The 27592-nt window shown below is 29.1% G+C and overlaps 3 protein-coding genes and 1 pseudogene across 5 annotated transcripts; all 4 read right to left on the bottom strand.

The window, feature by feature from the left end:
- Window positions 1-864: 864 nt before the first annotated feature.
- On the bottom strand, window positions 865-5983 carry LOC143909171 (endocuticle structural protein SgAbd-6-like). Its single transcript, XM_077427076.1, has 3 exons — window positions 5917-5983; window positions 3695-3813; window positions 865-1249 (listed from the first exon to the last, which is right to left on the bottom strand). Exons 1-3 carry the CDS (start codon window positions 5923-5925, stop codon window positions 1060-1062), a joined length of 318 nt encoding a protein of 105 aa, XP_077283202.1. The 5' UTR covers window positions 5926-5983; the 3' UTR covers window positions 865-1059.
- Window positions 5984-13285: 7302 nt separating this feature from the next.
- Window positions 13286-14364, bottom strand: LOC143916536 (endocuticle structural glycoprotein SgAbd-5 pseudogene; annotated as a pseudogene). The gene is made up of 3 exons (XR_013260983.1): window positions 14281-14364; window positions 13582-13700; window positions 13286-13478 (listed from the first exon to the last, which is right to left on the bottom strand). The product of XR_013260983.1 is annotated as an endocuticle structural glycoprotein SgAbd-5 pseudogene (transcript).
- Window positions 14365-14397: 33 nt separating this feature from the next.
- Window positions 14398-16047, bottom strand: LOC143913717 (endocuticle structural protein SgAbd-6-like). The gene is made up of 3 exons (XM_077433686.1): window positions 15813-16047; window positions 15422-15540; window positions 14398-14649 (listed from the first exon to the last, which is right to left on the bottom strand). The coding sequence occupies exons 1-3, from the start codon at window positions 15819-15821 to the stop codon at window positions 14472-14474; spliced, it is 306 nt and encodes a 101-aa protein (XP_077289812.1). The 5' UTR covers window positions 15822-16047; the 3' UTR covers window positions 14398-14471.
- A 4182-nt stretch (window positions 16048-20229) lies between these two features.
- On the bottom strand, window positions 20230-22762 carry LOC143911202 (endocuticle structural glycoprotein ABD-5-like). 2 transcript variants are annotated; one of them, XM_077429995.1, is made up of 3 exons: window positions 22712-22762; window positions 22529-22635; window positions 20230-20473 (listed from the first exon to the last, which is right to left on the bottom strand). In XM_077429995.1, exons 1-3 carry the CDS (start codon window positions 22718-22720, stop codon window positions 20281-20283), a joined length of 309 nt encoding a protein of 102 aa, XP_077286121.1. In that variant the 5' UTR covers window positions 22721-22762; the 3' UTR covers window positions 20230-20280. The 2 variants fall into 2 exon arrangements, with proteins under 2 accessions (XP_077286121.1, XP_077286114.1); XM_077429988.1 differs by lacking the exon at window positions 22712-22762 and having other exon boundaries at window positions 22529-22644.
- Between the last annotated feature and the right edge of the window lie 4830 nt (window positions 22763-27592).

Raw genomic sequence — 27592 nt, 5'->3', positions numbered from 1 at the left:
TTAAATATAATACCTACAAGTATAAACCATTTTCTTAGAAAAAATATTGTATGTATGTTTGTAGAAATTATTAAATAAAATGTATTTTTTGTTCCAAAAGTACCGCTATAATTTAGTACGTGTTGTAGAATTTTATTGAAATAAAAATGTGTTTTTTTTTCTCTTGCGAACCTGAATTTAAAGGCGAGATTTTTTTAATGAACTCAATAAAATTTGTGAAATATTTCCTTTAATTTCAGCGTGAAATTTATTAAGGTAAAAACCTATTAAACTTAAAAATGTTATCGGATTTATTTATCCACGTTATAACGTGCTTTTTCGTAAATTAAATTTGACCACGTTATATTTCATTAATAAAATGAAATTCTTACGTTATCGAAACTATTTTTTCATGATATATCAAATAACTACTAAACCAAAAGCTTTGCAGTTTTGTCTGCAGATGACGATTATTGAATATACATAATTATCGATTGGTTCAAGAATCGGATTTTATTTGAAAATTTATTATTTAGTTGTGTTTATATTCGATAGAAAATAAACTTTATATATTTTTTTTAGATAGTTATTTCTCAATACTAAATTTAATATACGAATATTAAAATTTCATCTTATATAGCAATTTTATTCTACATATGTATGTATGTACATATATAATGCGATTTACTTTGACTAAATAAAATTATTTATAGTATGTTTTCGACTTATCGAATTTATAGAAAAATTAATAGCTTATATAATAATATAATCGCAATGATCAAAGACTTTATAAATATTTATTAAAATATATTTTTTTGAATATTTCATCGTATATTACTTAATGCCATCTTGTTATGAGAAGGTATTTAAATAAAGTTTTTAATAAAAAAAAAATATATATTTATTTGAAATAATATATACAATTTACATATGCATGGATTTCATTATTTTATACAAAAAATTACTCGATACGAGTAATGCAAAAAATATATATTATATGTATGTATGGGGGGATGTGAGATATACAACGATTGGAATTTTATGGTGTAATTTAAGTGCTTGGTTAAGTAATTAAACGAATTAAGCTTGAGGCAAATGAGCTCCAGAAGGCTGGAAACCATTTTCATCGGCAATATAATTGAGAGTATACTGCTGACCATCTGGGGCCACCCAAGAAATGGTACCTCGAACTACGAGTGCTTCGTTTTCAGTGCCTACATTTTTTAATTCGGCCTGTTCCTGTCTGGAAGTTCCATCACTCGTCTCGAACCTGAAACACCAAGTATTAGGATATATTAAAAAGAAAAGTTTAAGCTCTGTGTTTAAACTTCGGCACAGCTTAATTTTGAATTGTTGCATCAAAGTGTTTAATTGTTTTAGTGTTTAATTCAATTGTCTTACCACATGTGGTTTATTGTGCCACTGTGCTTAGTTTGTTTAGTGACCAAGATTTAGAAAAAGTCAGCTGATAACTAAAAATAATTGTATGTGATGTATGTATGTAAGCTTATTGTAAAAAACTAAATGTATGTAAGCTTATTGTAAATCATATTAACAATTAGATACAACATAACTTCTTATTGAATACTTATCTCGCAGATAAAACCGACTGAGGAGATATACAGTGAAATGTCAGATTTGACATATTTGGCCAAAAATCAATATATATCGTGTATTACATTACATGAAGCTAGACGCCAAATTTGAAATTTATATATACATATGAGAGTTGAAACTATAAATATTTAAATATTAGAGATAACGAGAACCTATAGAGCAAATTTTATAAAATATAGAGTGAATTATAGGCGTTTATACAATTAAAATCTGAAATAGCATATCAAGGCGAAAAGATTGAAGATAGATTATGGTAGCCTTACGTACCGTCATAAACGTCACCGTATCCGAGATTCTGGATATTTGTTACGCATTGTATACGATATTTTATCTCCAACGTAATGGCAGACGATACATTTACGTATATTGATGACCAAAATGAGCAATATGGCAAAGTATGAAAACGATCGGATAAGAGATAAAAATGACCACTGACACGAAAGCCATGTGAAACGTAAAGGAGGTATGTAAAAATGTAAAAAATACAGAGTAAAGCTATGATAGGTATTTTGAATGTGAGTAGATTTAAGAGTATTGGAAGTATGTTAGATGAATTAGGATGAATGAGTATTAGAATTAGTCTAAATATTAGTACATTGTCTTTTGTTTATAAGTTAGATCATAAGTTATTGCCTAAGTATTTTGATGATTATATAATAAGGAATAGAGATAAACATAGTTTTTTTGAAATCTAGAAATAAAGACAAACTAGTTGTAAGTAGAGTAAGAAAAAATAAGACAGCTGGGGGTTTTTTTCACAGGGGTGTGCTCATGTTTAATGCCCTCCTTGAGTGCATCAGGTTTGCTAAGACCATGGATGCATTCTTGCGAGGTGCGAAGAGACACCTCTGTGAGGGACAGTACATATAAGTTAATTATAAATTAAGTAATTAAGATGTATTTTTTAAATTAGCTTGATAGCTGAGGTAATATATAAATAAATAAATAAATAAAGTTGCTATTTTGTAAAGATTGATGTATTTTACTGTTCTAAATTTGTTCTGGAGACAATTGAGAGATAATTTTAAGGGTCTGGGCTGCTGCCAAAATATTGCCTTATGAAGAGGCGTAGTCCTGCGTCAAATGAGAAATGAAACGTGATTGGATAATTGACACATATGATACTGTGATGTGAATGCATGTCGCAAGCGCAATGTTGCATCTGTTTAGCGCGACGATATATCTATCAAACTTGTTTGGTCAATACGAAAAATTTCACCAAATCTGGCGAAGGTCTTCGCCCACGTTGCGTAGGTAACCCAAGAGATGAGTTTTCCTCACGTGTGAAATTAGCACCGTTGCATAATACGAACGTGTGCAAACAGAACGGTTGCGAAATGTCACACAGTCCTTGAAATAACTTTTGACTTAGAAATACGTCCATCCACGTAGGTGCATGGCGGCAGACGATTCAAAATATGTCACCTTTAAAATCACTACAGATCTGAAATTGCATATTGCATAATCAGCATGATGATTTATAGTTCAACAGATGCAATATTGCACTTGCGACATGTATTCACTACAATGTATAATACATATCACATGTGCCAATCATCCAATCGCGTCCTTTTTCATTTGATGTAAAATTATGTCTATACCAGCTGTTAAAACGACGCTTTTAAAAGACGAACTTTCAAATGATTCTTATATCATTGAATAGAGGAAGAAATATACTTTACAATGTGACTTATGATCAGTCTACAGCATTGCTTCAAAGCTATGCGATAAATGTATGAAATTTAGCTTGTAAATAGGTTTTTGAGCTCTTTTTCCTATTATGCTGTACATTAACATTAAAATAATATAATACCATGATTACTAACCAAATTAAATTAAATTGTAAAATAGAAAATGATCAGTAGATCAGTAGCTATTAAAATAGATATAATATGTATTGCGAACATAATTTCGTAATAATAAAAAGCATTTAAAAATCAAAATCAAATGAAGTCATGTTGTAAATGAAACGATTGTTACTTCCAACGATGAAAGCAACTTTGTTGTCTTAATTTTTCCAGATATCTTCAGCTAAGAAGTATATACTTTTATGTTTGAACTAAACTCCAGGTATGTATGTATATATCAGTATGCTTACGCAAAATTGTATCCTTCCAATCCTATATTGTCGTTCTCATATCTGATGATAGTTGCCTGTTTAGGGTCCTGTTGAGGTGCTGCCAAAGCTGCGGTTATGAAGACTACGAAGAAGATTGCCTGGAGATAAGAAAAATCAATGTAAAAAAATGAGAATTCGTTTGAACAAATGTACGTGACAGGTTCAAGGTAAAGCTGTGCAATTTATTTGTTTAATACCGTTTCGAGCATATTTAGTTAGCTATGCGTCGAATTGTAATTCAAACTACGTAAGTGTACGTACATACTTGTGGAAAACTTACGTAATTGTTTTTCGACAAACAAAAAAAAAATGGCTATTCAACGGTAGCATCTTTAGACAACAATGGCTGTCGTTGAATAAATCTTATGGGTATAATTAGGCGCAGTGTGAGTGTTAGTAATTCGTTGGATGTGATATAAACTGTAATTTACATACATATAAAAAGTCGAATGTGACATTTCTATGTTGATTGAATTTTAAATTTTACTTAGCAATTATTTTACATACAAAACTATTTGGATATTTACATATACTGAAAACTAGATATCTTTTACAATATAGACTTGTATCATTGCTTTACTCCTTGTGTATAGGAAAATTGTACAATGAAAGATCTAATCGAAAACAGCACTTACTGAAAACTAGATATCTTTTACAATATAGACTTCTGTCATTGCTTTACTCTTTATGTATAGGAAAATTGTACAATAAAATAGAATATATCGAAAACAGCACTTACTTAAGTACAAAAAAAATTGATATAAACAAATAGTATTTATAAATTGAAACAATTCGATGTGATGTTTTTTATGCGTTGTTTACATTTTGTTTTTTTTTATCAATTGATTTTTTGCATGTATTTATTGTTTGCTCAATATCAATTCAAAATGCAAGTGGTCATTCGCTAGAGTACACTCGTTTTATTTTTTTTATTAATATTAAAATCAATTTGCATGAAATAATAAATATAATTCAACAACTTAAATATTATGCTAGTGAAATTATTATTCAAATATAGTTTTTTTGCTAAACGGTCATACTATGCGTATAGACTTTATGTTTATTCAACTTAGTGATATTTTAAAAGGTTATTGAACTTTTTTCTATCATATCTTAAGCACTAAGCATTACCTATATAATAAGAAAAATATTAAAAATAGTTAAACCAGTAAAAATATGCAAATAAGACTAGTAACTATTAGAATAAACCTAAGACAAATGAGATGTTATATTTTAAAGTGGCGAAAGTCCAATTTTCAGTTCCAAAAATACTATTTCTGTTTGATTTAATGCAATAATTTTACTTAATTTACTAATTTTAATTCGATTTGTCTAGAATCTCGGAAAAGCAGAATAAACGTATTGCAAGTCACTACCTGTATTTTTAAACATTGTTAAACGCCAAACATTATATTTATTGTTTTGCAAAATATATCTCGAAAGTGGACTTACATATATCAAATATAACGGCTATTATTTTTATAACAAATATAAAGGTTATTATAATATTATTGTGACCATATATATATATATATATATATATATATATATATATATATATATATATATATATATATATATATATATATATATATATATATATATATATATATATATATATATATATATATATATATATATGTATGTATGCATTTATCAAAAGTAATTATACTGTTAAAAATTAAATCGATTAAATGGATATTTTTTCAAAATGAAAGTAAATCATCAAATATTGATTATTTAAATTGATTCAATTTTTTTTTATTATAAATTCGAATAAAAATGTTAGGTTTTATCTGTCATAGTTTCCTAGCAAATGTGTCTACTTAACTTATCGCTTAATACTACTTAACTTAATATTATGTATTATGAGCATTTATAAGAATTGAAAATTGGTTTTTGAGCTCTTTTTCCTATTATGCTGTACATTAACATTAGAATAATATAATACTATGATTACTAACCAAATTAAATTAAATTGTAAAATAGAAAATGATCAGTAGATCAGTAGCTATTAAAATAGATATAAGATGTATTGTGAACATAATTTCGTAATAATAAAAAGCATTTAAAAGTAAAACAAAAAAAATATATAATAAGTTTTAAATAGAAATATATATATATATATTTTAAGTTAGTTGATATATACATATACATATGCACATATGTACAAATATTCCTTTAGATATGTGTGTACTCACTAGTTTCATTTTGGGTTAGATGTAGAGAGTAGTTGTGTTCGCGGAAGTCTCGATACGTTTGCAGTATAGACTATAATAGCGCACCCCTTTATATATATGCACCCCACCTTTCTGTTGCTGTCAACAATTTTCCTCTTCTGATATTCACCCAATACCCTTCCTACTTCTGCTAGACATCTTCTTCTTCTAGTCGAAACGACATTTGTTAATTCGCTCGTAGTCTCCACTCAAACGAAAGCGCCGAAATGACCTAATGAATTATTGATACAGTAAACAACGCATCATTTAAAATATAATAGAAAATGTACGAAAGCTTTCCCAATTCGTACGATACATACTTACATGATAATTAAGGGTTGTCAAAGCCTTCCAAGCTTACCATCGGATACTATATGTATATATATATATATATATATATATATATATATATATATATATATATATATATATATATATATATATATATACATATAGTATCCGATCCGATGTATATTACGCCTAATTTGCTATGAAATTGTCAAAATTGTGCTCAGTTGAAGGAACCTGTTGCCTTTTTTATTACATATTTACGTTTCACTTACGATTACAATTCAGGAAAAGATTTGCCTCTTATCCGATCGCTTTCATACTTTGCCATATTGCTCATTTTGGTCATCAATATAAGTAAATGGATCCTCCGCCATTACGATGGTGCAAAAATAGAGTGTAAGACACTTTGAAATTTGAATTTCTGAAAAGTGCCTAACGTTTATCCAGTTTTTAGTTTTAAACATAGATGACGGTAGTAAAATAAAATTATTGGTATTTTTATTTAAAATAATAATTTTATATACAAATTATAGAAGAGCTATGTTTTTTAAAATCATTTTTTTATAATATTATATATTACATACCTCTTTTATGTTTCACTTACTATTACTATTAAGAAAATTTTTTGCTTCTTATCCGCCATTATAAGGTATCATCCGCCATTATGATTGTGAAAAAATATCGTATTAGACGCGTTTGAAAATTCTCCCACAAAGATGTGCCTGACGTTAATCGCCCAAATTGTTCGGTCGCATTGTTCTACTGCGATCGCTTCGGATTGCTTTGTCAGATTCTAACTATTTCTTTGTCACTCTATATTTTATAATTCCATGTATTGTTCATAATTTGCTTTATACCGGGTTGACACGATACGAATAAACCTAGACCGAGCTCATCGGACGTTACCCGTAACGTGGCAACATCCGAGTAAGGCCCGAGTGCATTAGTATATCTTGAAACCGGTAATGGATTAAAAATCGTACGAATCGTAAAGCATGGTTTGATATAGCCAGCAGTGTGGCTTAATCAGTGGGTTTGATCCACCATACTGCTAGATTTTGGGGGTTTGTGACTCCAAATCGATCATTTCTTATCAGAGTTTGCCAATTTTATCTGATCATTGTTGAAACGGTTCCTCAAAATTGGCAAAAAATCATCTTTCCTGTTGTCACAAATCTTCTGTATTCATTATATGTACAATTTGTAAAAAATATGTACTAATCAATAATCCATAGATGTCTCAATGGATTAATTCTATAATTAATTGTTATTTCGTGTTCTTCAGCTTCTGGAAATACCGTGATTTATTTAATAATAAAAAGCTGCATTGTTTCTAACTAATTGTCCAGGAAGGCGCATTGGGGTCTTCCTGTCAAGCCTTCCTGGTAATATATCTATGTAAAAATACTCAATTAAAATTAAAAATATATATTTTTTCGTTCATAGCGTACATCGTCGTATTATTTCTATAGACTTTTATGACAACATAATTCGAAATGAGAATTACTGTTTGGTTAGTAAAGTAGTCTAATTTTTTTTAAATAGTAAAATAAGAGGTGAATGTCCCGAAATAAGCAATAAAAAATTAAATTGACAGATTTTTGACAATTTCAATAAATATCAAATTTCCAATCTTATTACATCCAACGAAAACACTCACCTCAGAGGTCACTCGCTTAGATTCCAAAAAGAAAAATCTAATAAATTGATCAGAGATTCCTTCTTTTCAAACAGAGTGGTTTCAGTTTGGAATAGTCTTCCCAATGATATTGTAATTTCTGACAACCCTAATATTTTTAAGAATAAGCTTGGTGTATTTCTCAAACTTAAAGGATTTCTGTAACTCTTTCCCAATATATCTTATTTCTGTTTTTTGTTTATTTTTATTTTAATATTGTCAATTTGAATATATTTTACTTTTTTCTCATTTAATTTACAAATATGTATAAATTGATATAATATGTATAAATCAAACCCCTTGGGTCTATCTTTTTTACCGCCTCTCCTAAATATGTTAAATAAATGAATAAACAAACTACAAAATTAATATAAAATGATTTTGTTATTTAGTGAAATCGTATAATTTTCAATTCAATAAGAATTTTAAGATTTTAAAATGCCTCTTTACAGAATCTTTTTCATCTTCAAATTGAGATTTAAAATTTCAGAAAATAAGCACTATCTCATTCGAAAACTGTACGTACGCAATATTGCCGAATGTGCCGCTAAATATCGATTGCAATATCGATGTGTTTATTTTGTATTCTCACATATGTATTTATTTATTGTAACACACACTTTTTGGATTTGACGCGATCGTAAATCCAACACGTGACATTTTCGACGATTTCGTGTATTTTCACGAAATAAAAATATGTATATAAATATATTGAAATTGCGACCTTTGGTTTTTATCACCCGATCGATTTCGCATCAATGGAAGCCGACCGACTAATTTAAAATTTATTTGTCCCAATGCGCGGCGAGCATTTCAATCGAACATCACGTACTTACTTGCATATGTACATACTTGGAGTTTAAAAAAAATGTATGCATACATACGTGTATGTGTTCGGTTTCGAAACGGACCAAAACACACTCGGCAAAGGTTAATAATCGTGGTATTCAAGCGATTCAAATCGATTTTCAGAGAAATAATCGATTTTGTAATAACGAGAGTGATGTACGGTCGTAAATGGACGTAACATATCGAGGTGCAATGAGGTCATCGGAAAGATGCAGCTGATTTGACTTTTACTTTCATCTGGGTGAGTGTGTCCGTGCTTTACTGTCGTTGTTTGCAGAAAGTCATCTCTGTTTCCCAAACTGTAATTAGTTATGTTAAATATCTACGTACATACGCAGTGGAGTACTAATCCAAACTAACAATGACTTGAATGTTCGACTACGATGAAAATTTCTTAATTAAAAATATGATTGCTTTATTGAAAATTATCACAGTGTATGTTATCCGCATACATATATGTGTTTTATTTATTTTATAAAAAAATATTTAAAAAATATTAGGATTTAATATTTATACTTTCAATGTGCAATACCACAATAACGCGTGCAATTCCCGTTCCCGTTCCACAATCATTCAATTTTATATATATAGGTATAGATATATTTGCTGACGTGGGCCATCCGCTGTGTGTTTGTGGTACAGCCCTGAATGGTCAGTACATTCGAGTGTGAGGTAGGCGTGGCGCGATTATTGTCACACTCGCGGTGTAGTGCTTTGAAAGCTTTACTTTCGCGTCAGTAAAATCGATATTACGATAGAGGTTTTTTCCGGTTCTTTTTTCACAGTGATCTTCCCGGACATGCATACAACAAATCCGGAAAGTTCCATCGTAATCGGTTCAGTGGTATAGGAGCCTATTCGAGACACACACGTAGACTATAAGTGGAGGTACTATTTCCGGCCAACTTAAAAATTTGAAAAAAATTTACGTCGTGTCGATAAGAATTTCAGTAACCGATACTAAGTTTCAGTTTGATAAGACTAACGGTGTTCAAAAAATCCCCAAAATACACAGACACACACACATTTTTTCTAGATCATGAAAACAGTGATCAGTGATCTATTATGAGTTCGAATCAGTCAAAATCTCGAGTTTGAATTTTCGCATGATGACAAAACTTCATCTATTGTTACTACGTATATAGATAAAGTTAAAAACAAAAAGTTAACAATATGGTAAATACACATCTATATACATATATGTACATATATATATAAATCAATGTTTGTATGTCTCGTATGCATTATTCTTATTATACCATTCAACCAATTGCGATGAAACTTACAAGACTTATTGTTTGTATGTCTGCGATGGTTTCTATAAAAAAAAATCAGCCAAAAACTGGAACGGAAACGGGAAAAACGGGAATGAGTGGCATTGCAACGCTATAATTTCAAATGTCTCCACCTGCGTTGTTAGGGTAAAATAAACAAACAATTGAATAATTTCAAATGTGTTCGCTGCATGGGTTTCTCCGTTGTTAAACACTGGATACATCAGATTACCATGACTTTAGCTCGGGAACGGGAAAAACGGGAACGGGAACGGTAATTGCATGCGTTATTGTGGCATTGTAACGCATGCCGGGTTCAGCTAGTTGTATATTAAAAAAATTAACGTTTGTTTGCTTGTCTGTTTTAAAAGCAGTTTTCAATTTTGATTTACAAAATGTTGTATATTATCTACATATATGTATATACTATTGGTTTTACCTGGCTTCGCTTGGTATTTGGCATATAAACCGCTTAAACATGGCTAATCTAATAGTAAATATTTTATTAAATTTATTTGAATATATTCATTTGTATTTTTTTTTAATTTAACGTCATGGATTCTACCACCCAAACTTTTTATAGTTACATACATTAAACCTTACAAAGTCTCTTTCAAAATTATGTATACATATGTATTATATATTAGATTTTTATTTGATTTTAAGGGCTTTTTATTGTTTATAAATTATGTTCACAATACATCTTAGGTATATTCTAATAGCTACTGATTCAGTGATAATTTTCTATTTTACAATTTTTTTATAGTATTATCTTAATTTAATATAAGTGATGTATAAAGAAAATGGAAAAATAAACTTATTTAAATTTTTTATGAATATTCATAACTCATTTTATACATATACATACATATGAGGGATTGAAATTTACCATCGAATTTCATAAACTAGTAAATTATTTTTCCTACTTATAGCGAAATAGCGAAATTTTGCCATACATATACATATGTAGTTATATTATTTTTAACTTAAAATTAAAGTCGACGTTCTGAATCAAATTTTGTTAAGGTAATTTGTATTAAATATACTTTACTACATATACATATGTATTTTATGAAGTATACTAAATTTGATAGTAAAAATATGTAGTTAAACTGTAGAATTTTTTTTAAAAACGTTCCATTTTTGGCTCTATTTTTACGTGGTTTTGCTTAGTTTTTTTGACTTTGACTCAATGCTGAGTACTTCAGTTATGGTTAAAAAAATTGTTTTAATTAATTAAATTAAATAAAAAATTGTTTGAGGAATATGACAAAAGAATTACAAATTTGGGAAAAGAAACTAGTTTACATAATAAAGGTCAAAACGAAGCTGTAATGAAGCTAATAAAAAAACCAACGTGGGTTGTAAAGCCGTTAAATGAAGAGCAGAATCTGTGTAGCATTTAAAAATATCTATCTGAATTTTTAAACTATTGTCAGCATGACTGGATTAATAAGAATTCAAAATCTAATATATAATTTCGAAAGAGATTCGTAAATGAATTTAAATAAAATTTTTACTATTAGGTTGGCCATGCTTAAGCGGTTTATATTCGAAATACCGAGCGAAGCCGGGTAAAAACACTAGTATATAATATGATCTAAAGTGTGTAGAAAGTGATTTTAGTCCTAATTTTCCAGTTAATTTATTTAAAAATTTGTTGCAAATATCTGAAATGTATGGTAATATTTTCAATGTTTTAAAGGTGAGTTTATATACATAAATACGTACAATATATGTACATATTATGTGTGTACGTATGTAAAAAAACTATTGAATTGTGAATGAATGAATGAAAATGGCTGAAAGACATTAGAAGTAACTTGCGAAAGATGGATGGATAGAAATGGAAATGAATTGAAAAGACCTTCGTCTTGCATTCGATGGAGAAAGGTTGAAGATGATGACATACATAGGTATGTATGTACATACATATATATAAATCATATAATACAGAGTCAAAGGTGAGATGTTAATATTTGATGATCTTTATTTAAGTTGACTTTTCACTTACGGATTTCGTACATCAAACAAACTCAGCACGATGATAAATGCTATTTTGATTTGCTATTTCGTTTAAGTTCGTTTCAATTATTGATCTTTTATATGAAATGTTTAAAAATGACACATCGTTTTGTCGTGGGAAGTGTTGTAGACAAGTGTAAACAACACTGTAAGATTTGTCATTGAAAATATTACATTTCCTTGTGCTTAAGTTCAGAAAAATATTTGCTAAGCCTTGATTATTGAATTTTCATTCGGTTCTATTGTTGCTTTGAGTCGAGTGTCTCTTCTACGAAAACAAAAATACAATTTTCAAGTGTTCTAATTAGCTTACATGAAAAATCTGTAAGCTTTGTAGTATTGAAAGGCGAAAATGAAGCAAGGAAAATTTCTACTGAGATCTAAATCGAAAATTTTTAAATACACGTCGTCGTCTTTTCGTTGTTGCGAAATTAGAGATGCTCTTTTGGTCGTTGGCGTTTCAGAGCTTGTTCGTTGTTCCACTTAATTTATGATAAGACATGTAATTACCCACTTCTTGGTATTGTGTAATGTTGCCATAAGCATGTTCGTTGAATAATAACAATAATCATTTATAATCGTATTTTACAAATGGAAACTGGTGGTGTTTCCTTATATTATAGTTAAATATGAATACACACACGTGTTAACTTACACATATGAATCATAATTATCTCGCAGATAAAACCCAGTGAAGAGATATACTTTTAGTCGTGAAATGTCAGATCTGACATATTTGGCCAAAAATCAACATATATATCGTGTATTACCTTACAAGAAGCTAGACGCCAAATTTGAAATTTATATATACATATGAGAGTCAAAACTATAAATATTTATATATTAGAGATAACGAGAACGTGAATTATAGGCGCTTAAACAATTAAAATCTTATATGGCCATATCAAGGCGAAAAAGTTGGAAGACACGGGACGAACGCTTGTTAAACGTCAGGAAGGTCTACGTGCCCCGTTTATAAAACGCGTTGTATACGATATTTTATCTCCAACGTAATGGCAGACGATACATTAACGTATATTGATGACCATAATGAGCAATATGGCAAAGTATGAAAACGATCGGATAAGAGATAGGAGATATAAAAAATGACCACTAACACGAAAGCCACGTGAAATGCAAAGGAGATATGTAATAAAAAACATGAACTTTCTTAATGCATACTATTATATTATATTGGATTATATTTAAACGTAGATAAGTACATATTTAAAATTTAAATAGCTTGTGGAATGTGTTCTCCTTCCGGTTTAAAGCCTTCTTCATCTGCAACGTAGTTGACTACGTATTGTTTTCCATCAGCGTCGAACCAACTGTATGATCCTTTGACGGTCAGAGATTCATCTTTACTTCCGGCATTTTTCAATTCGGCTGCTTCCTGTCTGGAAATTCCATCGCTTGTTTCATATCTGAAATTTAAATATTAAATGAAAAGTTTTTCATACTATGAAAAAGTTTGGAAAATTTTCGACAGATGTCTCATTTTTTTTAAATATTGAATTTATCACTCACGCAAAGTTATAACCAGTTAAGCCGATGTCGTTTTCGTATTTTATAATTCGAGCATCTTTTGAAGAGGATTGAGGAGCTGAGAATGCTGTTGCTATCAAAAGCGCCATGAATACCATTATCTGAAAATTTTACGACGGTAAATTATAAAGTGGATTAGTTTGCTTATAATATTATTAGTAATAAATACACACGGTTTCATTTAGATTAGATTTTTTGTGTATACGAGTCAAATTATATAATCAATTTTGGAATGATCTCTACAGAGTCGATTTTCTTATAATTTCGAACACATACGAATTTCCGATGACAATAAAATCAAAATAAACATATTTAAAAAGCTTTTGAATCGTCAGTGAGAGTTAATATAAGCTGTAGTAGATAAATGTTATATATGTTTACTTGATTACCATATCAATTAATCAATATGAAATGTGTATTTGCATTATAAAAGTGAGTGAATATGTTGTGTTTTTCCAGTACTATGTAACATATATTGAAAAATGTTTAGACACGATTTTTATATATGTATAGATAAGTTGAACTTACGAATTTCATGTTGAATTGCATGTTTTCGTACTTGGTTGGAGTGAAACGCTTGTGTAAATGATATCAGATCCAATTTTTTCATACTATTTATACTGAATAACCCTCGCGTAAAAAGATGTAGGTTTTATGAAATTCCAAAGAATTTTTACTCACTCGTGTTACGAAATGAGACGTACTCTTTTCGCAACCGAAGAACCCATTAAACGCTTTGTCCTTTCGATCTCTCGAAATTCTTTGCAATGTTAAGCACAAATGTACGAACTTGGGTTCGAAAGGAGACGATGTTGTGTAGTTTTCACAAGATTTTATTGTACGATAAATTTAACAATACAAAGGTGATATTTTCAAGGTCCTGAAATTCGTTTTATTATGGGTCGAAAGCCCTTTTTGTCGGCTCTGAATATCATTTGGTATCGAGATCCGTCGTCTGCTACCCAGGATATTGTTCCATCTACTGCCAGAGTGTCATCTGCATTGTTTCTGCCGTCTTCTGATCTTGATGTACCATCGCTGGTATCAAATCTGTATTAAAAATTAAATTTGCTTAGAAATTGATTTGCAGAATAAAATTATGATGTTTGATATAATCCATTTAAGTGGTTCTTAAATGAATAGTTATTCTATGCGTCTTAATCAAAATGATCTTTACATACTTAAATTAAAAAAATATATCAACTATTATAATGCATATATACATAAGTATGTATTTGTAATATTTGATGACAAAGCAAACCTAAAATATAATGAAAATTTTGATATATGTAATTATATCATACAAGGAAATTGCAAGATTTATATGATATGTGATGTTGAGTTTTGAATCAATTATATTAAAAAAAACATTGTTAAATATAAGTATGACTTAATAGAAGAAGTTGAAAAACAGTTGAAAAAAAATTGCACGAGGCGAAAACGATAAAAATTACTTTTTAATACATAAAATTACTTTTTAGTACATAAAATTATTTTTTAACATAAAAAAATTACGTTTAAACACAAAAAATACTTTTAAACGTAAAAAATGAACTTTTAGCAATCAATAATATAAAATTATTCCAAGAATTTATAAATATTTAATCATATTAAAAAATCGAGGCTATCAAGACTATTCGTCATGTCACCTTCTCTAATTATAAAATGACAAACCTGTTCTTCTTTCAGATATATATTTAATGTTTTCTTTTAACATATCAACCCAGCTTATTTTTATTTTCAATAACAGATGATATCATGTAGCTAATTTCAATGCAGTGTAATACTGCTAATTTCCAAGCATAAATACACATATATTTACCCAAAATGATAACTGTTTGACGGTCCGCGTTCGTATTCGTAATTCGTAATCACAGCATCTTTGTAATCTTGACATGCACACATTAGAAAGACTGCCATGAAAATAATCACGGTTTGTAGCTGAAACATTTAAAATATAATTTTAATCAATGGTACATCTTCAATTGATGATCTTTTGGGTCTGAATGTAGCTTTCGCCCACGATTTATAAAATTTACTTTATTACTTCAACGTATTGACACTGAAAATCTCGAAGATGCGTATTTACTTTTTATTTATATACATATTTATATGTATTTCGTTGTCTGATGAAAGGTCGTTGAAAAAATAAAATGTACGTTTCGTCACTTTGAGGCTTTTAGGAAGTAATGTATTGTATAATTTAAACTCACTTTAGACATGATGATTTGGAAAATATGTTGCCGATCAGTCAAGTTCTACAGTTAGAGAAGAACTGTGATCCAATGACCGCTTGTTATTAGTTATATCATGATGTTAATGTTACTCATCTAATGTTTGTCTGTTTTTTTTTATTATAAAATTGAAGAAAAAAAGGAAAACTTGAATTCTTTTGAACGAGATCGAATCGACTGCAATCGTAGTCGTGTTTACAAACGGCTTTATACTGCTAGTAATAATAGGAAAATAATTGAGAATCGTTATACGAGGTGGCTATTAAGCTGTAGGAGTGTCTATTTCGGTTATATTTTTTAGTAGAATGTATCTTTTCAAGTAATACAGTTGGTTTTGCTTAAAACGAACACATATGAAATTTCCAAATTTTTTGTATGACTACGTGTATGTTTACCCTTCAGTTTATTACTACCAGCGGAAACCTATAATTGGTCTTTTGTAATATATTTTATTATTTGTTCTGTTTTGAATTAAGACTGTTGGTTTTCCTTTTAAAATAAAATAAAATAAATACATAAAATATGTAGTGTGATCTTGAAGAAATAGCTTCAATGGGTTTGGTTCAATAGTTTTCCTATAAAATGGCTTAGTCATATGTACATACATATATCTACATACATAATATGTATATCGACTTATTATCGACTACTATTTGAATATTCTTTATAAGTTTGCAAAAAAATTCCGATTAAAAAGCCCAATTGCAAAAGTCTAGAAATTGACCATTCCCAATAAAGCACCGAGTGTTGCTTGAAAACGTTTTTATTTATTAATTTGTTTAATAAATAGACAATTTTGTAGACCTTTTCAAAGGCAATTTTGTAGACATTTCGAAAAAATCATAATTGAAAATCTTAACTTGTTGGGAAATGAAGATCAGTGCTAAGGAAAGACTTGTATTAGATTATATAATATCTCCAAATAATTTAACAGTATTTTTGAAATCAAATAAAACCTTCTTATTAAAATCATATCTGCTTTGATGATTCGTGAAATTATATAGAGAAAATTTATTTATATAAAATATATTATTTAGTGCATCGTTGCTTATACAAGCATATTAACGTTGATTGAATGTAGGTACATATCTACTGATTTATAATTAAAAAATAAATTGAAGGTAGATTTGACTCGATACTGATATTCAGTCAGCAGTATATATAACTCCGTGGCTGCGTTAATGCAAACCACCGAGAGGTTCCCAGGTTCAAGCCGTGGGTTGACCTCGACTGAAAAAAAAATATTCCCAGTATTTCTGCAGTGCTGCTGGTCAGATTTGGAAATCAGTGACTCCAAGTCGATTGTTTTCTATCGGTGTTTGCCAATTTATCTGATTTCATTATTTAAACGGTTCTTCATCAAATTTATATATGTATACATTTAATATTGTAATGGCATGATGGGAAAAATATAAATTAAAAAAAATAACAAGAAAATGTACTCTGTAATTTGAATCTCGTTATAAGCGAGATGTTTTGGAAATTAAACCATTCAATAGCCCAATAATTTGTGTAGATAAATTTTAAATATTTGGAACTGTTTTTGGTCTTTAATCCATTTAATCAATTTTAATTTTTAAATATTACTTCAGTACGATAACCAACAAGTCTTTGAGATTTTAATAAGTCGCTTATATTATTATAAATTATTAACCTTCCAGTGGGTGCGCGGAGTTATTTCCTTTGAGCAGGCGCATGTCGTAAATTTTACGTCATCAAGTTTTCTCCATGTAAATGCTGTTTTATTTATGTAAATGGTGATTTATTTATGTAAATGTTAAGGAAATATTGTAAGGTTATGAAAAATGATAAATGACAATACTTTAAAAAATATATGTTTTACTTTCTAAACAAAAAACCAAAACAACACTCTAAATATGCTACTATTTAAAAACAAAATATTTTATCGACCAATTCGATCATTAGTTAAAATTATTAATCAGAATCAATATTACTTATTAGTCCAAATTAATATTTTCATCCTTACAATTATTACAAACCACATCAACGGCAGAACGCTCAACGGAAATTCCCAAATATCGATGACTCACAAAAACTTCTAAGCACAACCGATTCGCCTGCAGTTTCGGGAAACACTGACCTACGAATAGCTCGAAGCTCGATGCTTATCACTAAGTGGTAAAAGTAGGAGATGCGATAAAGCGCATTTGTCGTAAATTTTACGACAGCGCGCCCGCTGGAAGGTTAATTTATCTAATGTATAATTTCGAAAGAGACTTTGTATGTATGTATATATATTTGTTTGGGAATTTCGTAAACAAGTCAAAATTTCTATGACGACGAGTCAATTTTATTTTTCGATTCAAATAAATTTAATGAAAAAACAAATTAATATTTACTATAAGATTCGCCATGTTTACGCTGTTTATATTACAAATACTGAGCGAAACCGGGTAAAACAACTACTATGTATAATACAAATTATCGTCTAGGTATTGGAGTTATTTAATGTAAGCTCTGGTAGTTTTAAAGTCATTTAGTGTGCAAACGATTAGCCTGAAGTTTAAAAAATCACTTCAGACACTAATAGGCATCTCTGCCTCTTGCAAAACGACATGACAAGACCGAAACGACATGACAAGTCGAACCAAACACTTTAGTCTGAATGTACCTAGTCAATTACCAATAAGATTAGTAAAGTAAAAGCTTTTTTACCATCAAAATATAAATAAATAAATAAACTGTTTGATTGCTAGAAGCTCGTTGGGCCTGTCTAATAAATTAACAAATTTAAAGTTTGAAACAATCTATTTGGGCACGATTATCTTTCGATCTAAAATAATTAAAGGAATAGGTGTACATACTAAGAAGGTCACATTGCAATATATAAAATCATTATGCTCTTTTTACAGTGGAATAATTTTATCAAGAAAAGTTTGAGATGCGCAGATGTGTAAATAGGCAATGAATTACAAACATACATACATAAACCATACACGATGAGATTTATTAGCGATGATCATACCGGCAGTTGATTTTTATTTATTTCAAATATTACTGATCTTTGTTTTTTTATGTATGTACATACCTACCTACCTATGAAACATCAACATGATGGCGTTCGCAAGGATGATTTTTCAATGTTTAAATGATCATAATGATAAATATCGTCACTCTCAAAAATTTAGGTCAGTAGGGATTTTACGCTTCATTGTTTATTGCATGTTTAGAAACAAACAGAAACATGTCATCACATATGCGTATAGGTTTTAACTTAGAGATTGGCAATATTTGAGATACAGAAATGAGGAAAACGCTTAATTCTCGAAATTCCAATTGAGAAATTAGCTCTTAAAAGGGCTGGATACCCGAAACGTTAATGTTGTTGCCGTTCCTTTCTTCGATATATATATTGAGTGAATGCGACAATATATATATATATATATATATATATATATATATATATATATATATATATATATATATATATATATATATATATATATATATATATATATATATATATATATATATATATATATATATATATATATATATATATATATATATATATATAGATCATCGGTATGAGAAAGATATTTTTTATGTTTGTGTGGTTGTATTTTTTTTAAAAATCGACCATTAAATAAACACGCTGGACTCTTTTCGTGGGTGTAAAAAAGAGCGATTTTATAGATGTTTGGTGGCTCCTAACTCATATAAAAAATAACTAATCAAAAAAATAAAACCACAGAAACATGCCAATGGTGGATATTCATAGGATATTAAAAAAAAATTTCTCTAGTGCCATAATTGAGGAAGGAAAAAGTGTAATACGTTTGTATGAACAAAGCGCTGGTGTACAGCCCTCTTAATGTTTTCGAATATATTATATTTATGGATTGTTTTGAATTGATATGTTGTGTTATATATTAGGGATTTAAACTGTATGTTCATATTTATATTTATATATATATATATATATATATATATATATATATATATATATATATATATATATATATATATATATATTACACACACACACACACACACATACATACATACGTAATTTAAATGTACGTATGTATGTATATTAAATGTTAAACTTAATGAGCAATCTAAGCGCGTCTCGTTCAAGTTAAATGTCAAATTAATTCATTAGAATGTATGTATGTGCGTATGAGAGCTGTGCGATATTTAAAGGTTAAATATTAAAATAATCTACCAATTGGAATGATGTTGAATTTTATTTCTATTTAATTGAAAATTTAAAATAATGAGGCATCTTTTGTCGTATTGTTAAAGTTTCGTCTGTGTAAATTGATTGTTTTATTATCCGTGTAGTACATAAAAAAACAAATAAATATTAACGAAAGTTTATTTATAAAAAAATAAAAACAATATATTTTAAGTATATGTACAGCGTGTCATATTATGAGGTATTTTTTTGGTATAAAATAATGACGTAAAAAATTAAAATAAATTATAAAGGTTTCGGAATATGATCTCCCGTTGGCTGGAATCCATTTTCATCGGCAATGTAATCCACCTTGTACAAAACTCCATCAGGTCCCAAGTATTGGAATGTACCCGTTACGGATAAGGCTTCGTTTTCAGTGCCAGGGTTCTTCAATTGACCCTGTTCTGAGCGAGATGTGCCATCACTGGTTTCGTAACTGAAAATAATTATCCGTTAAAAATACTATTTAAGTAGCATAGTTGTATAAAGTTTCATATTTCATTCCTCGACTAAAGGAAAAACTATGTAGTATTTAACATATGAAGCTTCGAAATTACATATCTATCGATGGTAATTCAAAAACGTTGTAAAGAATAAACCTGCCTTTTTGTTGTTGCAACTTGCCAATGTTGCAACAACAAAAAGACAGTAGTGACGATAGCGTAAGTAATGTGCTACTACGATCACCGAAGTAATTGTCACTAGGCGTGGTCAGTGTTTGTATAAGTTTGCATAGATTCATATTTTAAAATTTGATTCAATAAAAGTCTATTCATACTATCTAACAGTTCACGGTTACAGCACAGTACAGCAGTTCACGTTAACGACAGTTTCTATTCATACTATAAAGCAACGTACGTTTTGGCACGTTCAGACAAGTTTCGGTCGAGTGCAAAGCAACATCGACTTACCTATACATAACAGAGCGCAACGATACGGCGCAATATTGCTTGCGTCGTGTCAATATTGTCACAATATGACGTTTCCGAAAATATTCATTTGCGCATGCGCACTTTCGTTAGTACGCGTGCACTCGCTACTATGATGTCACATGGTGCGTGAATATTTCTACAGTGGTCGAATAAAACCGGCTATGCTTGAGGCGTACTGCTGTATAGTATGAATACATTTTAGTACGCCACGTTAGATATGAATGTGTCCATATAAAATGTACCAAAGAATACTTTTCGTACTGCTGATTTCGTGCAGTTCTCGGTACGTGCTATGCTAGTATAAATAGCCCTTAAATTGAATTACATCAAATTATTAATCGTTCAATAAAATTTAAAGTATTATTTATTGATAACATCATAAATTAATTATCATAAGCCAACTGTCCCTTTTCCGGAGTATGGACATTTTATTTGATATAATTAATATTAAATTAATTAATATTATTAATATTAAATTAATTACTATTTTTAATATAAAATTAATTAATATTATTAATATTAAATTAATTAATATTATCAATATTGAATTAATTGCTATTATTAATATTAAATTAATTAATATCAAATTAATCAATATTAAATAAATCGATATTAAAATAATTAATATTAAATTAATCAATATTAAATTAATTATTTTTAAATTAATCAATATTAAATTAATTAATATTAAATTAATCAATATTAAATTAATTAATATTAAATTAATTAATATTAAATTAATTAATATTAAATTAATCAATATTAAATTAATCAATATTAAAGTAATTAATATTAAATTAATTAATATTTTATTATTTAATAATTTACCAAAACAACTTTTATAATATTTTAACAATAATGAATCAAAACATTCAATAAATAATAATATAAAAATTAATCGAGAATTTCGTCGCAAACCTGACCTATTTCTTATTTGGTATGCATTTTGATTTTGCATAATGCAGTTTAATTTTCTTTTTAATAAACGGTCGATTTTTATATTATTTTTATAATTAATATTTTTGAGAATGATTGTCAGGTAGTCAATTTTAATTAAGAATTGTCACAATATTTTATTTAGATGAAATAGACTAATCCAGTATGAATTTCATAATTGTCTAAATCTTGCCAGTGGCATAACACCTCTACTGTTGTACAATTATTCGAACAAACAGTGGCTTTGTATGCAAAATTTTAAGGAAACTGACCAAGTGCAAGTGGGTCAAAAATTGATTGAAATATTTCAGCAATCACCAATAGAAATATCAAGTTGAACAAAACCATGCAAGAAGAAATGAGAAGTCGCACTAATATGCCACTGCTATATTGTGAAAAAAATTAACAACAAACGAAACTGGTAGTTGAAATGCGTTGCACAACCTTTCGTCACTGTTTATACAATTTTATATACAATTTGTGTCTGTAGTGTGTGAATTTTTTTCCAACACAATAAAAAGCCTCGTACGTTCAATTGTCTGCACGGGGTAAAGTTTGCTCGATTCGTCTTCATATCGTACTTGCTGAAAAAAAAAAGAAGAAAGCTGATGAATAACACTTACGCAAAGTTGTACGAGTCCAATCCATTGTTGTCGTTGTCGTAACGCAAAATGGTGACGTCTTGAGGTGCTGCCAAAATCATGGCCACCAAACAGGACAGAATGATGATCTGAAACATGATCGATTTGAAAATTGGACAAGTTCAAGTCTGGTTCGGGTGCGTGTGCTGAAATCAGCGTCCTCACCGATTTCATGGTTTCGATTTGGAGTTAATTGTTCCAGGTGGTGTTGTCTTGCCAACGGATAGGATTTAACTGATGAGTTAGAGATGTGACCGGTTGTATATATAGTCGTGTCGAAAATATAAATTATGCATATTATATTTTCACATTTGCATAAACCTACGGAGACGCCGCCGCGTTGATAATGCAATCTAACAAATAGTCATTGATTAGCTAATATCGTCTAACAATTTTTCGGACGTTTGTGAAAACTTTCTTATTTCATTTGAGTAAGAGGTTAAGCAATGTCACATACGGATTAAAAATATTTTAATTCGTTTATTCTACGCAAATGAGTGTGCGTTCGAATTGATGTCAAATTGTAAGCAAATATAATATTGTACGTGTGTGTTCGAATTAGTTTTATTCCATACTAGTGGTGCTTGGCTTCATGAAAACCATGAAAAAAATCGTCAATTGTTTTTTTTTATTAAATTATTTGAATCGAAAAAAAAATAAATATATATTTAACGAGCGACTAATCACAAATGTCTTTGACCAATTCAGCCAATCAGAAACTAATTACATACGCCGTAAGATTACCTATTTTGAACTTAAAGTCGCAATCAATGATTTTAGATAGCAATGAGCACTACAAATATAATCAGCAGCGTGGTGTAGTGGTGAGTGTTGTATTCTTTCGTGCAAGGTGTCACGGGTTTGATTCCCACTAGTCTCGTTGTTGGGCAGACTCGTTGGTTTGTCGAGGTCAATCGTTAATTTTGCCAATTTTTCTGATTTTCTTTGAAACGGTTCCTGTAAAATTGGCTTTTCTTATCCAATTTTCTATCGCAAACCTTGAGTTATTATAATATCTCAGGTTTCGCCAAATCTCTCTCCATAGATGTCTCTGTGGATGATTATTGAGAGTAAAAATTCGTATTGTTACATGAAAAATGTTATTGATTGTATTCTTTACGATGTTTGTAATGCCTGATCATAGATGTCAGGTTTTGTTTTGATTTACATGTGTATATATGTAATAATTATGTATTTATTATATGTAATATATAATTTCTCGAGTCTTAATCTGCTTAGCACACTCGCCGCTTTAGAGCAATCTGTTAAGCGAGTGTGCATTGAAATAAAAAAAATATATAAAGTAATTTTTAAAACTTTTTCAGCCATTAAAAGAGGCGGATAAATAAACGTGATAAATTTAACTTTTACTTTAAATATAAATAAGTTGAATTAAAATAAAACATTTTATTAATATCGAAAAGGGTTGCCATTAAAAAAGGACTGCAGGAGTATAAGTTATTTCAATGTATTGAATCCTACAGGATATTATTTTAGCAGCGTGGCTCGGTGGTTGCGTTAATGCTAAGCACCAAGAGCACGTCGGGTTTCATCCCGTGAGCTGATTGAAAAGTATTTATTTTGAGTATAATCTTTAACGCTGCTGGTCAGACTTGGATATTTGCGACTCCTAGTCGATCATGTCCTATCAGAGGTTGCCAATTTATCAGGCGGTTCTTCCATCAACTTGGCAAAAACCATCCTACACAGTATGTTACCACTATTTGAATATGAATATGATTTAAAAAAATTATTATCTTTAACATAGATGTCTCGCTAATTCTTATATATATGTATTATTTGTATTATGCTTATATGCCTTGTCACAGTGACGCGTATTCTGTATTCTGTAATGTCATTGTAGCAAATATGTAAAAAATAAATAAATAAATAAAAATCGTAACTAAAATCTTGGGTTTGGGAAGTCGAAAATTGCGCTTCACAAAGAAATTTATACAGAAGTTTTGAACATTTATTTTCATTTCATGAATTGATGAATTTTTTTTCCAGATATTACATATTATTTTTTTTTCAAACACAATTATCTATATATAAACCTCACAAATGAACTCCATTTAATCAAGATGCTTAAATTACAAACAGAAGAAAAATATACCATTATATTTATACAATATCATTGAGACATCTCTGTACAAATTCGATATCCAGCAAATTTTTACACAGAAAATATATAATTTTTTACAGATTGTGTAGGTGGGTGGCATTTTTATAATAATCAACAAATTTGCGATGCTAGAATCTCGAATTTGTGAGTTACGGGTTGGTTGGGATAGGTTGCCAATTTGGTGGAACCGTTTCAACCAAAAAATTTGATAAATTGGTAAACTCCGAATAAAAAAGATCGACCTGAAGTCACATATGTATGTACCTATAAATACATACATATATCCAAGATCTGGCCAAACAACAACAGGCCAGGGAATTAACCCATGGCCCATCAGTTTAAAGCATTATATGCTGAACTACATATTTTGCTGGTTAAGATTTTCTAGGAAAAAACTCTACAGTCTAGAAATTAATTTTTCTCTACTAATCCTATGAGATTCATAAATGAAATATTTCTATTTATACGTACGTATACATACACGATAAAGAAAAATATATTAAACAAATTACAGGTACATATTAAATATTTTACTACATTTCAAAAATGAGGTAATTCATTGTTTTGAGAGAATAAATTGAACTGTTTTCCTTAACATCTTTAAGTTAGATAATATGAAAATTCAAAGTAATTTGATAAATTAAATGGATTTAAAAATATTTCAATACATAAATATGTATACATATATGTATGTATGTATGTATTATGTATTTTACAGTATGTAGTTGTTTTTTTTATATTTTTTTATATTAGACAAACAAACCCAAGAACTATGTATCACTAATTCTAGTTTTGATCTTTTCTCAATTACGAATAACGAATTTAATTCATATTAGCTTTAATAAAAAAACGACATAACAGGTAGTCTCAAATCGTCGCTATGACCAAAAAATCAAAATAAATTGAAATGAATGAATTTCACATTACAAAAACTATCATATTATAGCCTTAAAAAAAACATTATCTATTTGGTTGAAAGACCACTTATTTAAAAAAGTAACTAAGGATTCTGTAAGAGAGCTGAAACGGTAGACGGGACTAGTAGGGTAGAATAGGTGCCGAACGGGAGATGATTATCCGTAGCCTAATCAATTAGAGAATCTAAATAATTCTGTAATATTTCGGCATCAGATAAGCTTTTAATGCTTCTGAATAATTTGAATCGTAGTAAAAAGTAAGAATAGGAAATCGTTTTGTGAATATCATTAGTACATAAATATGTTAAAAATAATTGGTCCAAGATAAGAATCTTGAGGGACACCAGAGAAAGTGCCCATTATTGTCATATTCGGAATTAATTAGTAAGAAACCTAAAATAATTATATATGTACATTAGTTTTATTTTTGAGGAGGTATTAAAAATATGAAGACAGTAAGTAGTACTCAGTCGCTGAAAATTATCCTGGAGAGCAAAGCGGATGGTTGCAGATCTAGAGAAATATCAAACTAGACCTATGCTTACTGGAAATGAAGGAATATTCTTGGGATGTTGTGCCATTAATATTATAAATATACTGTTATATATAATGATAAATAATATACTTTGTACGTATTAAATTTTATATTTACATAAATATTACATATAGGACAAAACACTATCAATATACTGAGTTTCAGGTGAAACTTATGTGTATTTACATACATATAAATTATAGGCACATCATTTTAGTAGAATTTTAGAGTGGTAAAACCTACATACACTATTTAACAATACAATACCTTATATGTATATACAAGAAAAATACTGTTTAAATATTTTATTATAATAAAAAATTACACTTGAATTATTAGACCAGTTGTTCTGAAATTTTCTAGCACTTGATAAAAAAAAACAGCATATATGTAAGAGTAAATACTCAACTTGACACACTTACGGATTTATAGACGAGTACGAAAGAGTGAAATCATTAGAGGTACATATGTTGGCTTTAAAATGTTTCCGCGTTTCGTCAAATTGCATAACAGGTCAGAGGTCATGTTGACTCTTTCCATACTCTCGTTTTGGATAATATTGCATATACATACATACATACATATAATACATATGTACATACAAGTATTTGGAAACATATTTGTCTGTAATATTATATGCATATTCAATGGTTTAATAAACACTGTTCGACAAATGACGACTTTTTTTTGGTTCAGACACGAGATATGACTTTTCTTATAGATCTATGCCCAGTAAACACGAATATGGTAATAAAAAATATTGATTGGCTCGATATTCGGAGATATATGTGTTCAAAAATCCCTAGTAAAAATACGTACTTTTGACTTTTGATTTGAACTGGACGACTACTTAGAGAGATTTGAAAGCTGAAAAGTACTATGTACAAATGAAAGATAAAATACCCGACTATAGATTCCAATATTCATTTTGAACAGGAAATTGACAGATTTTGAGACATCGACCGAAAAATACCAAGATATAGAAAAATCGCGCGATTAAAAAAACACATATCTCCGAATCTCGAGCCAATCAACATTTTTTATTACCAGATTCGTGTTAACTGGGCATATATCTATTAGAAAAGCCATAATTCGTCTCTGAACCATTTTTCGTGCCGAGCAGTGAAATAGTGGGAAAATTGAAGTATAAAATAAATGCCTGATATTTCAATGAATATTGATAAATGCTAGTTTACCTTTAAATTCTTATTAATACAATTAAACGCAAGGTTTAAATTATTTGTAACATGGTGCTGATTAATTGGATCAAACCCAATATTTTAATATTGATCCGGTAAATTTAACATATAATGTTTAATTTTCACTTCACTTTTTTCTTGACAGTCTCAATTGCTGAAGTTTCTGTAAGGTTTTGACACAATCAATAATGTCGCAACTGTTCTTCTTATTCATTGCATATGAGCTGGCGAGAGACAATGTAACACCACTCTAAAAATTAGAAATACGTA

This window comes from Arctopsyche grandis, chromosome 1 (genome assembly GCF_051622035.1).
Source record: "Arctopsyche grandis isolate Sample6627 chromosome 1, ASM5162203v2, whole genome shotgun sequence".
NCBI classification, from domain to species: Eukaryota; Metazoa; Arthropoda; class Insecta; order Trichoptera; family Hydropsychidae; genus Arctopsyche; species Arctopsyche grandis.
Note: the sequence above shows the minus strand (reverse complement) of the source record. Positions and strands in the feature narration are given on the sequence as shown.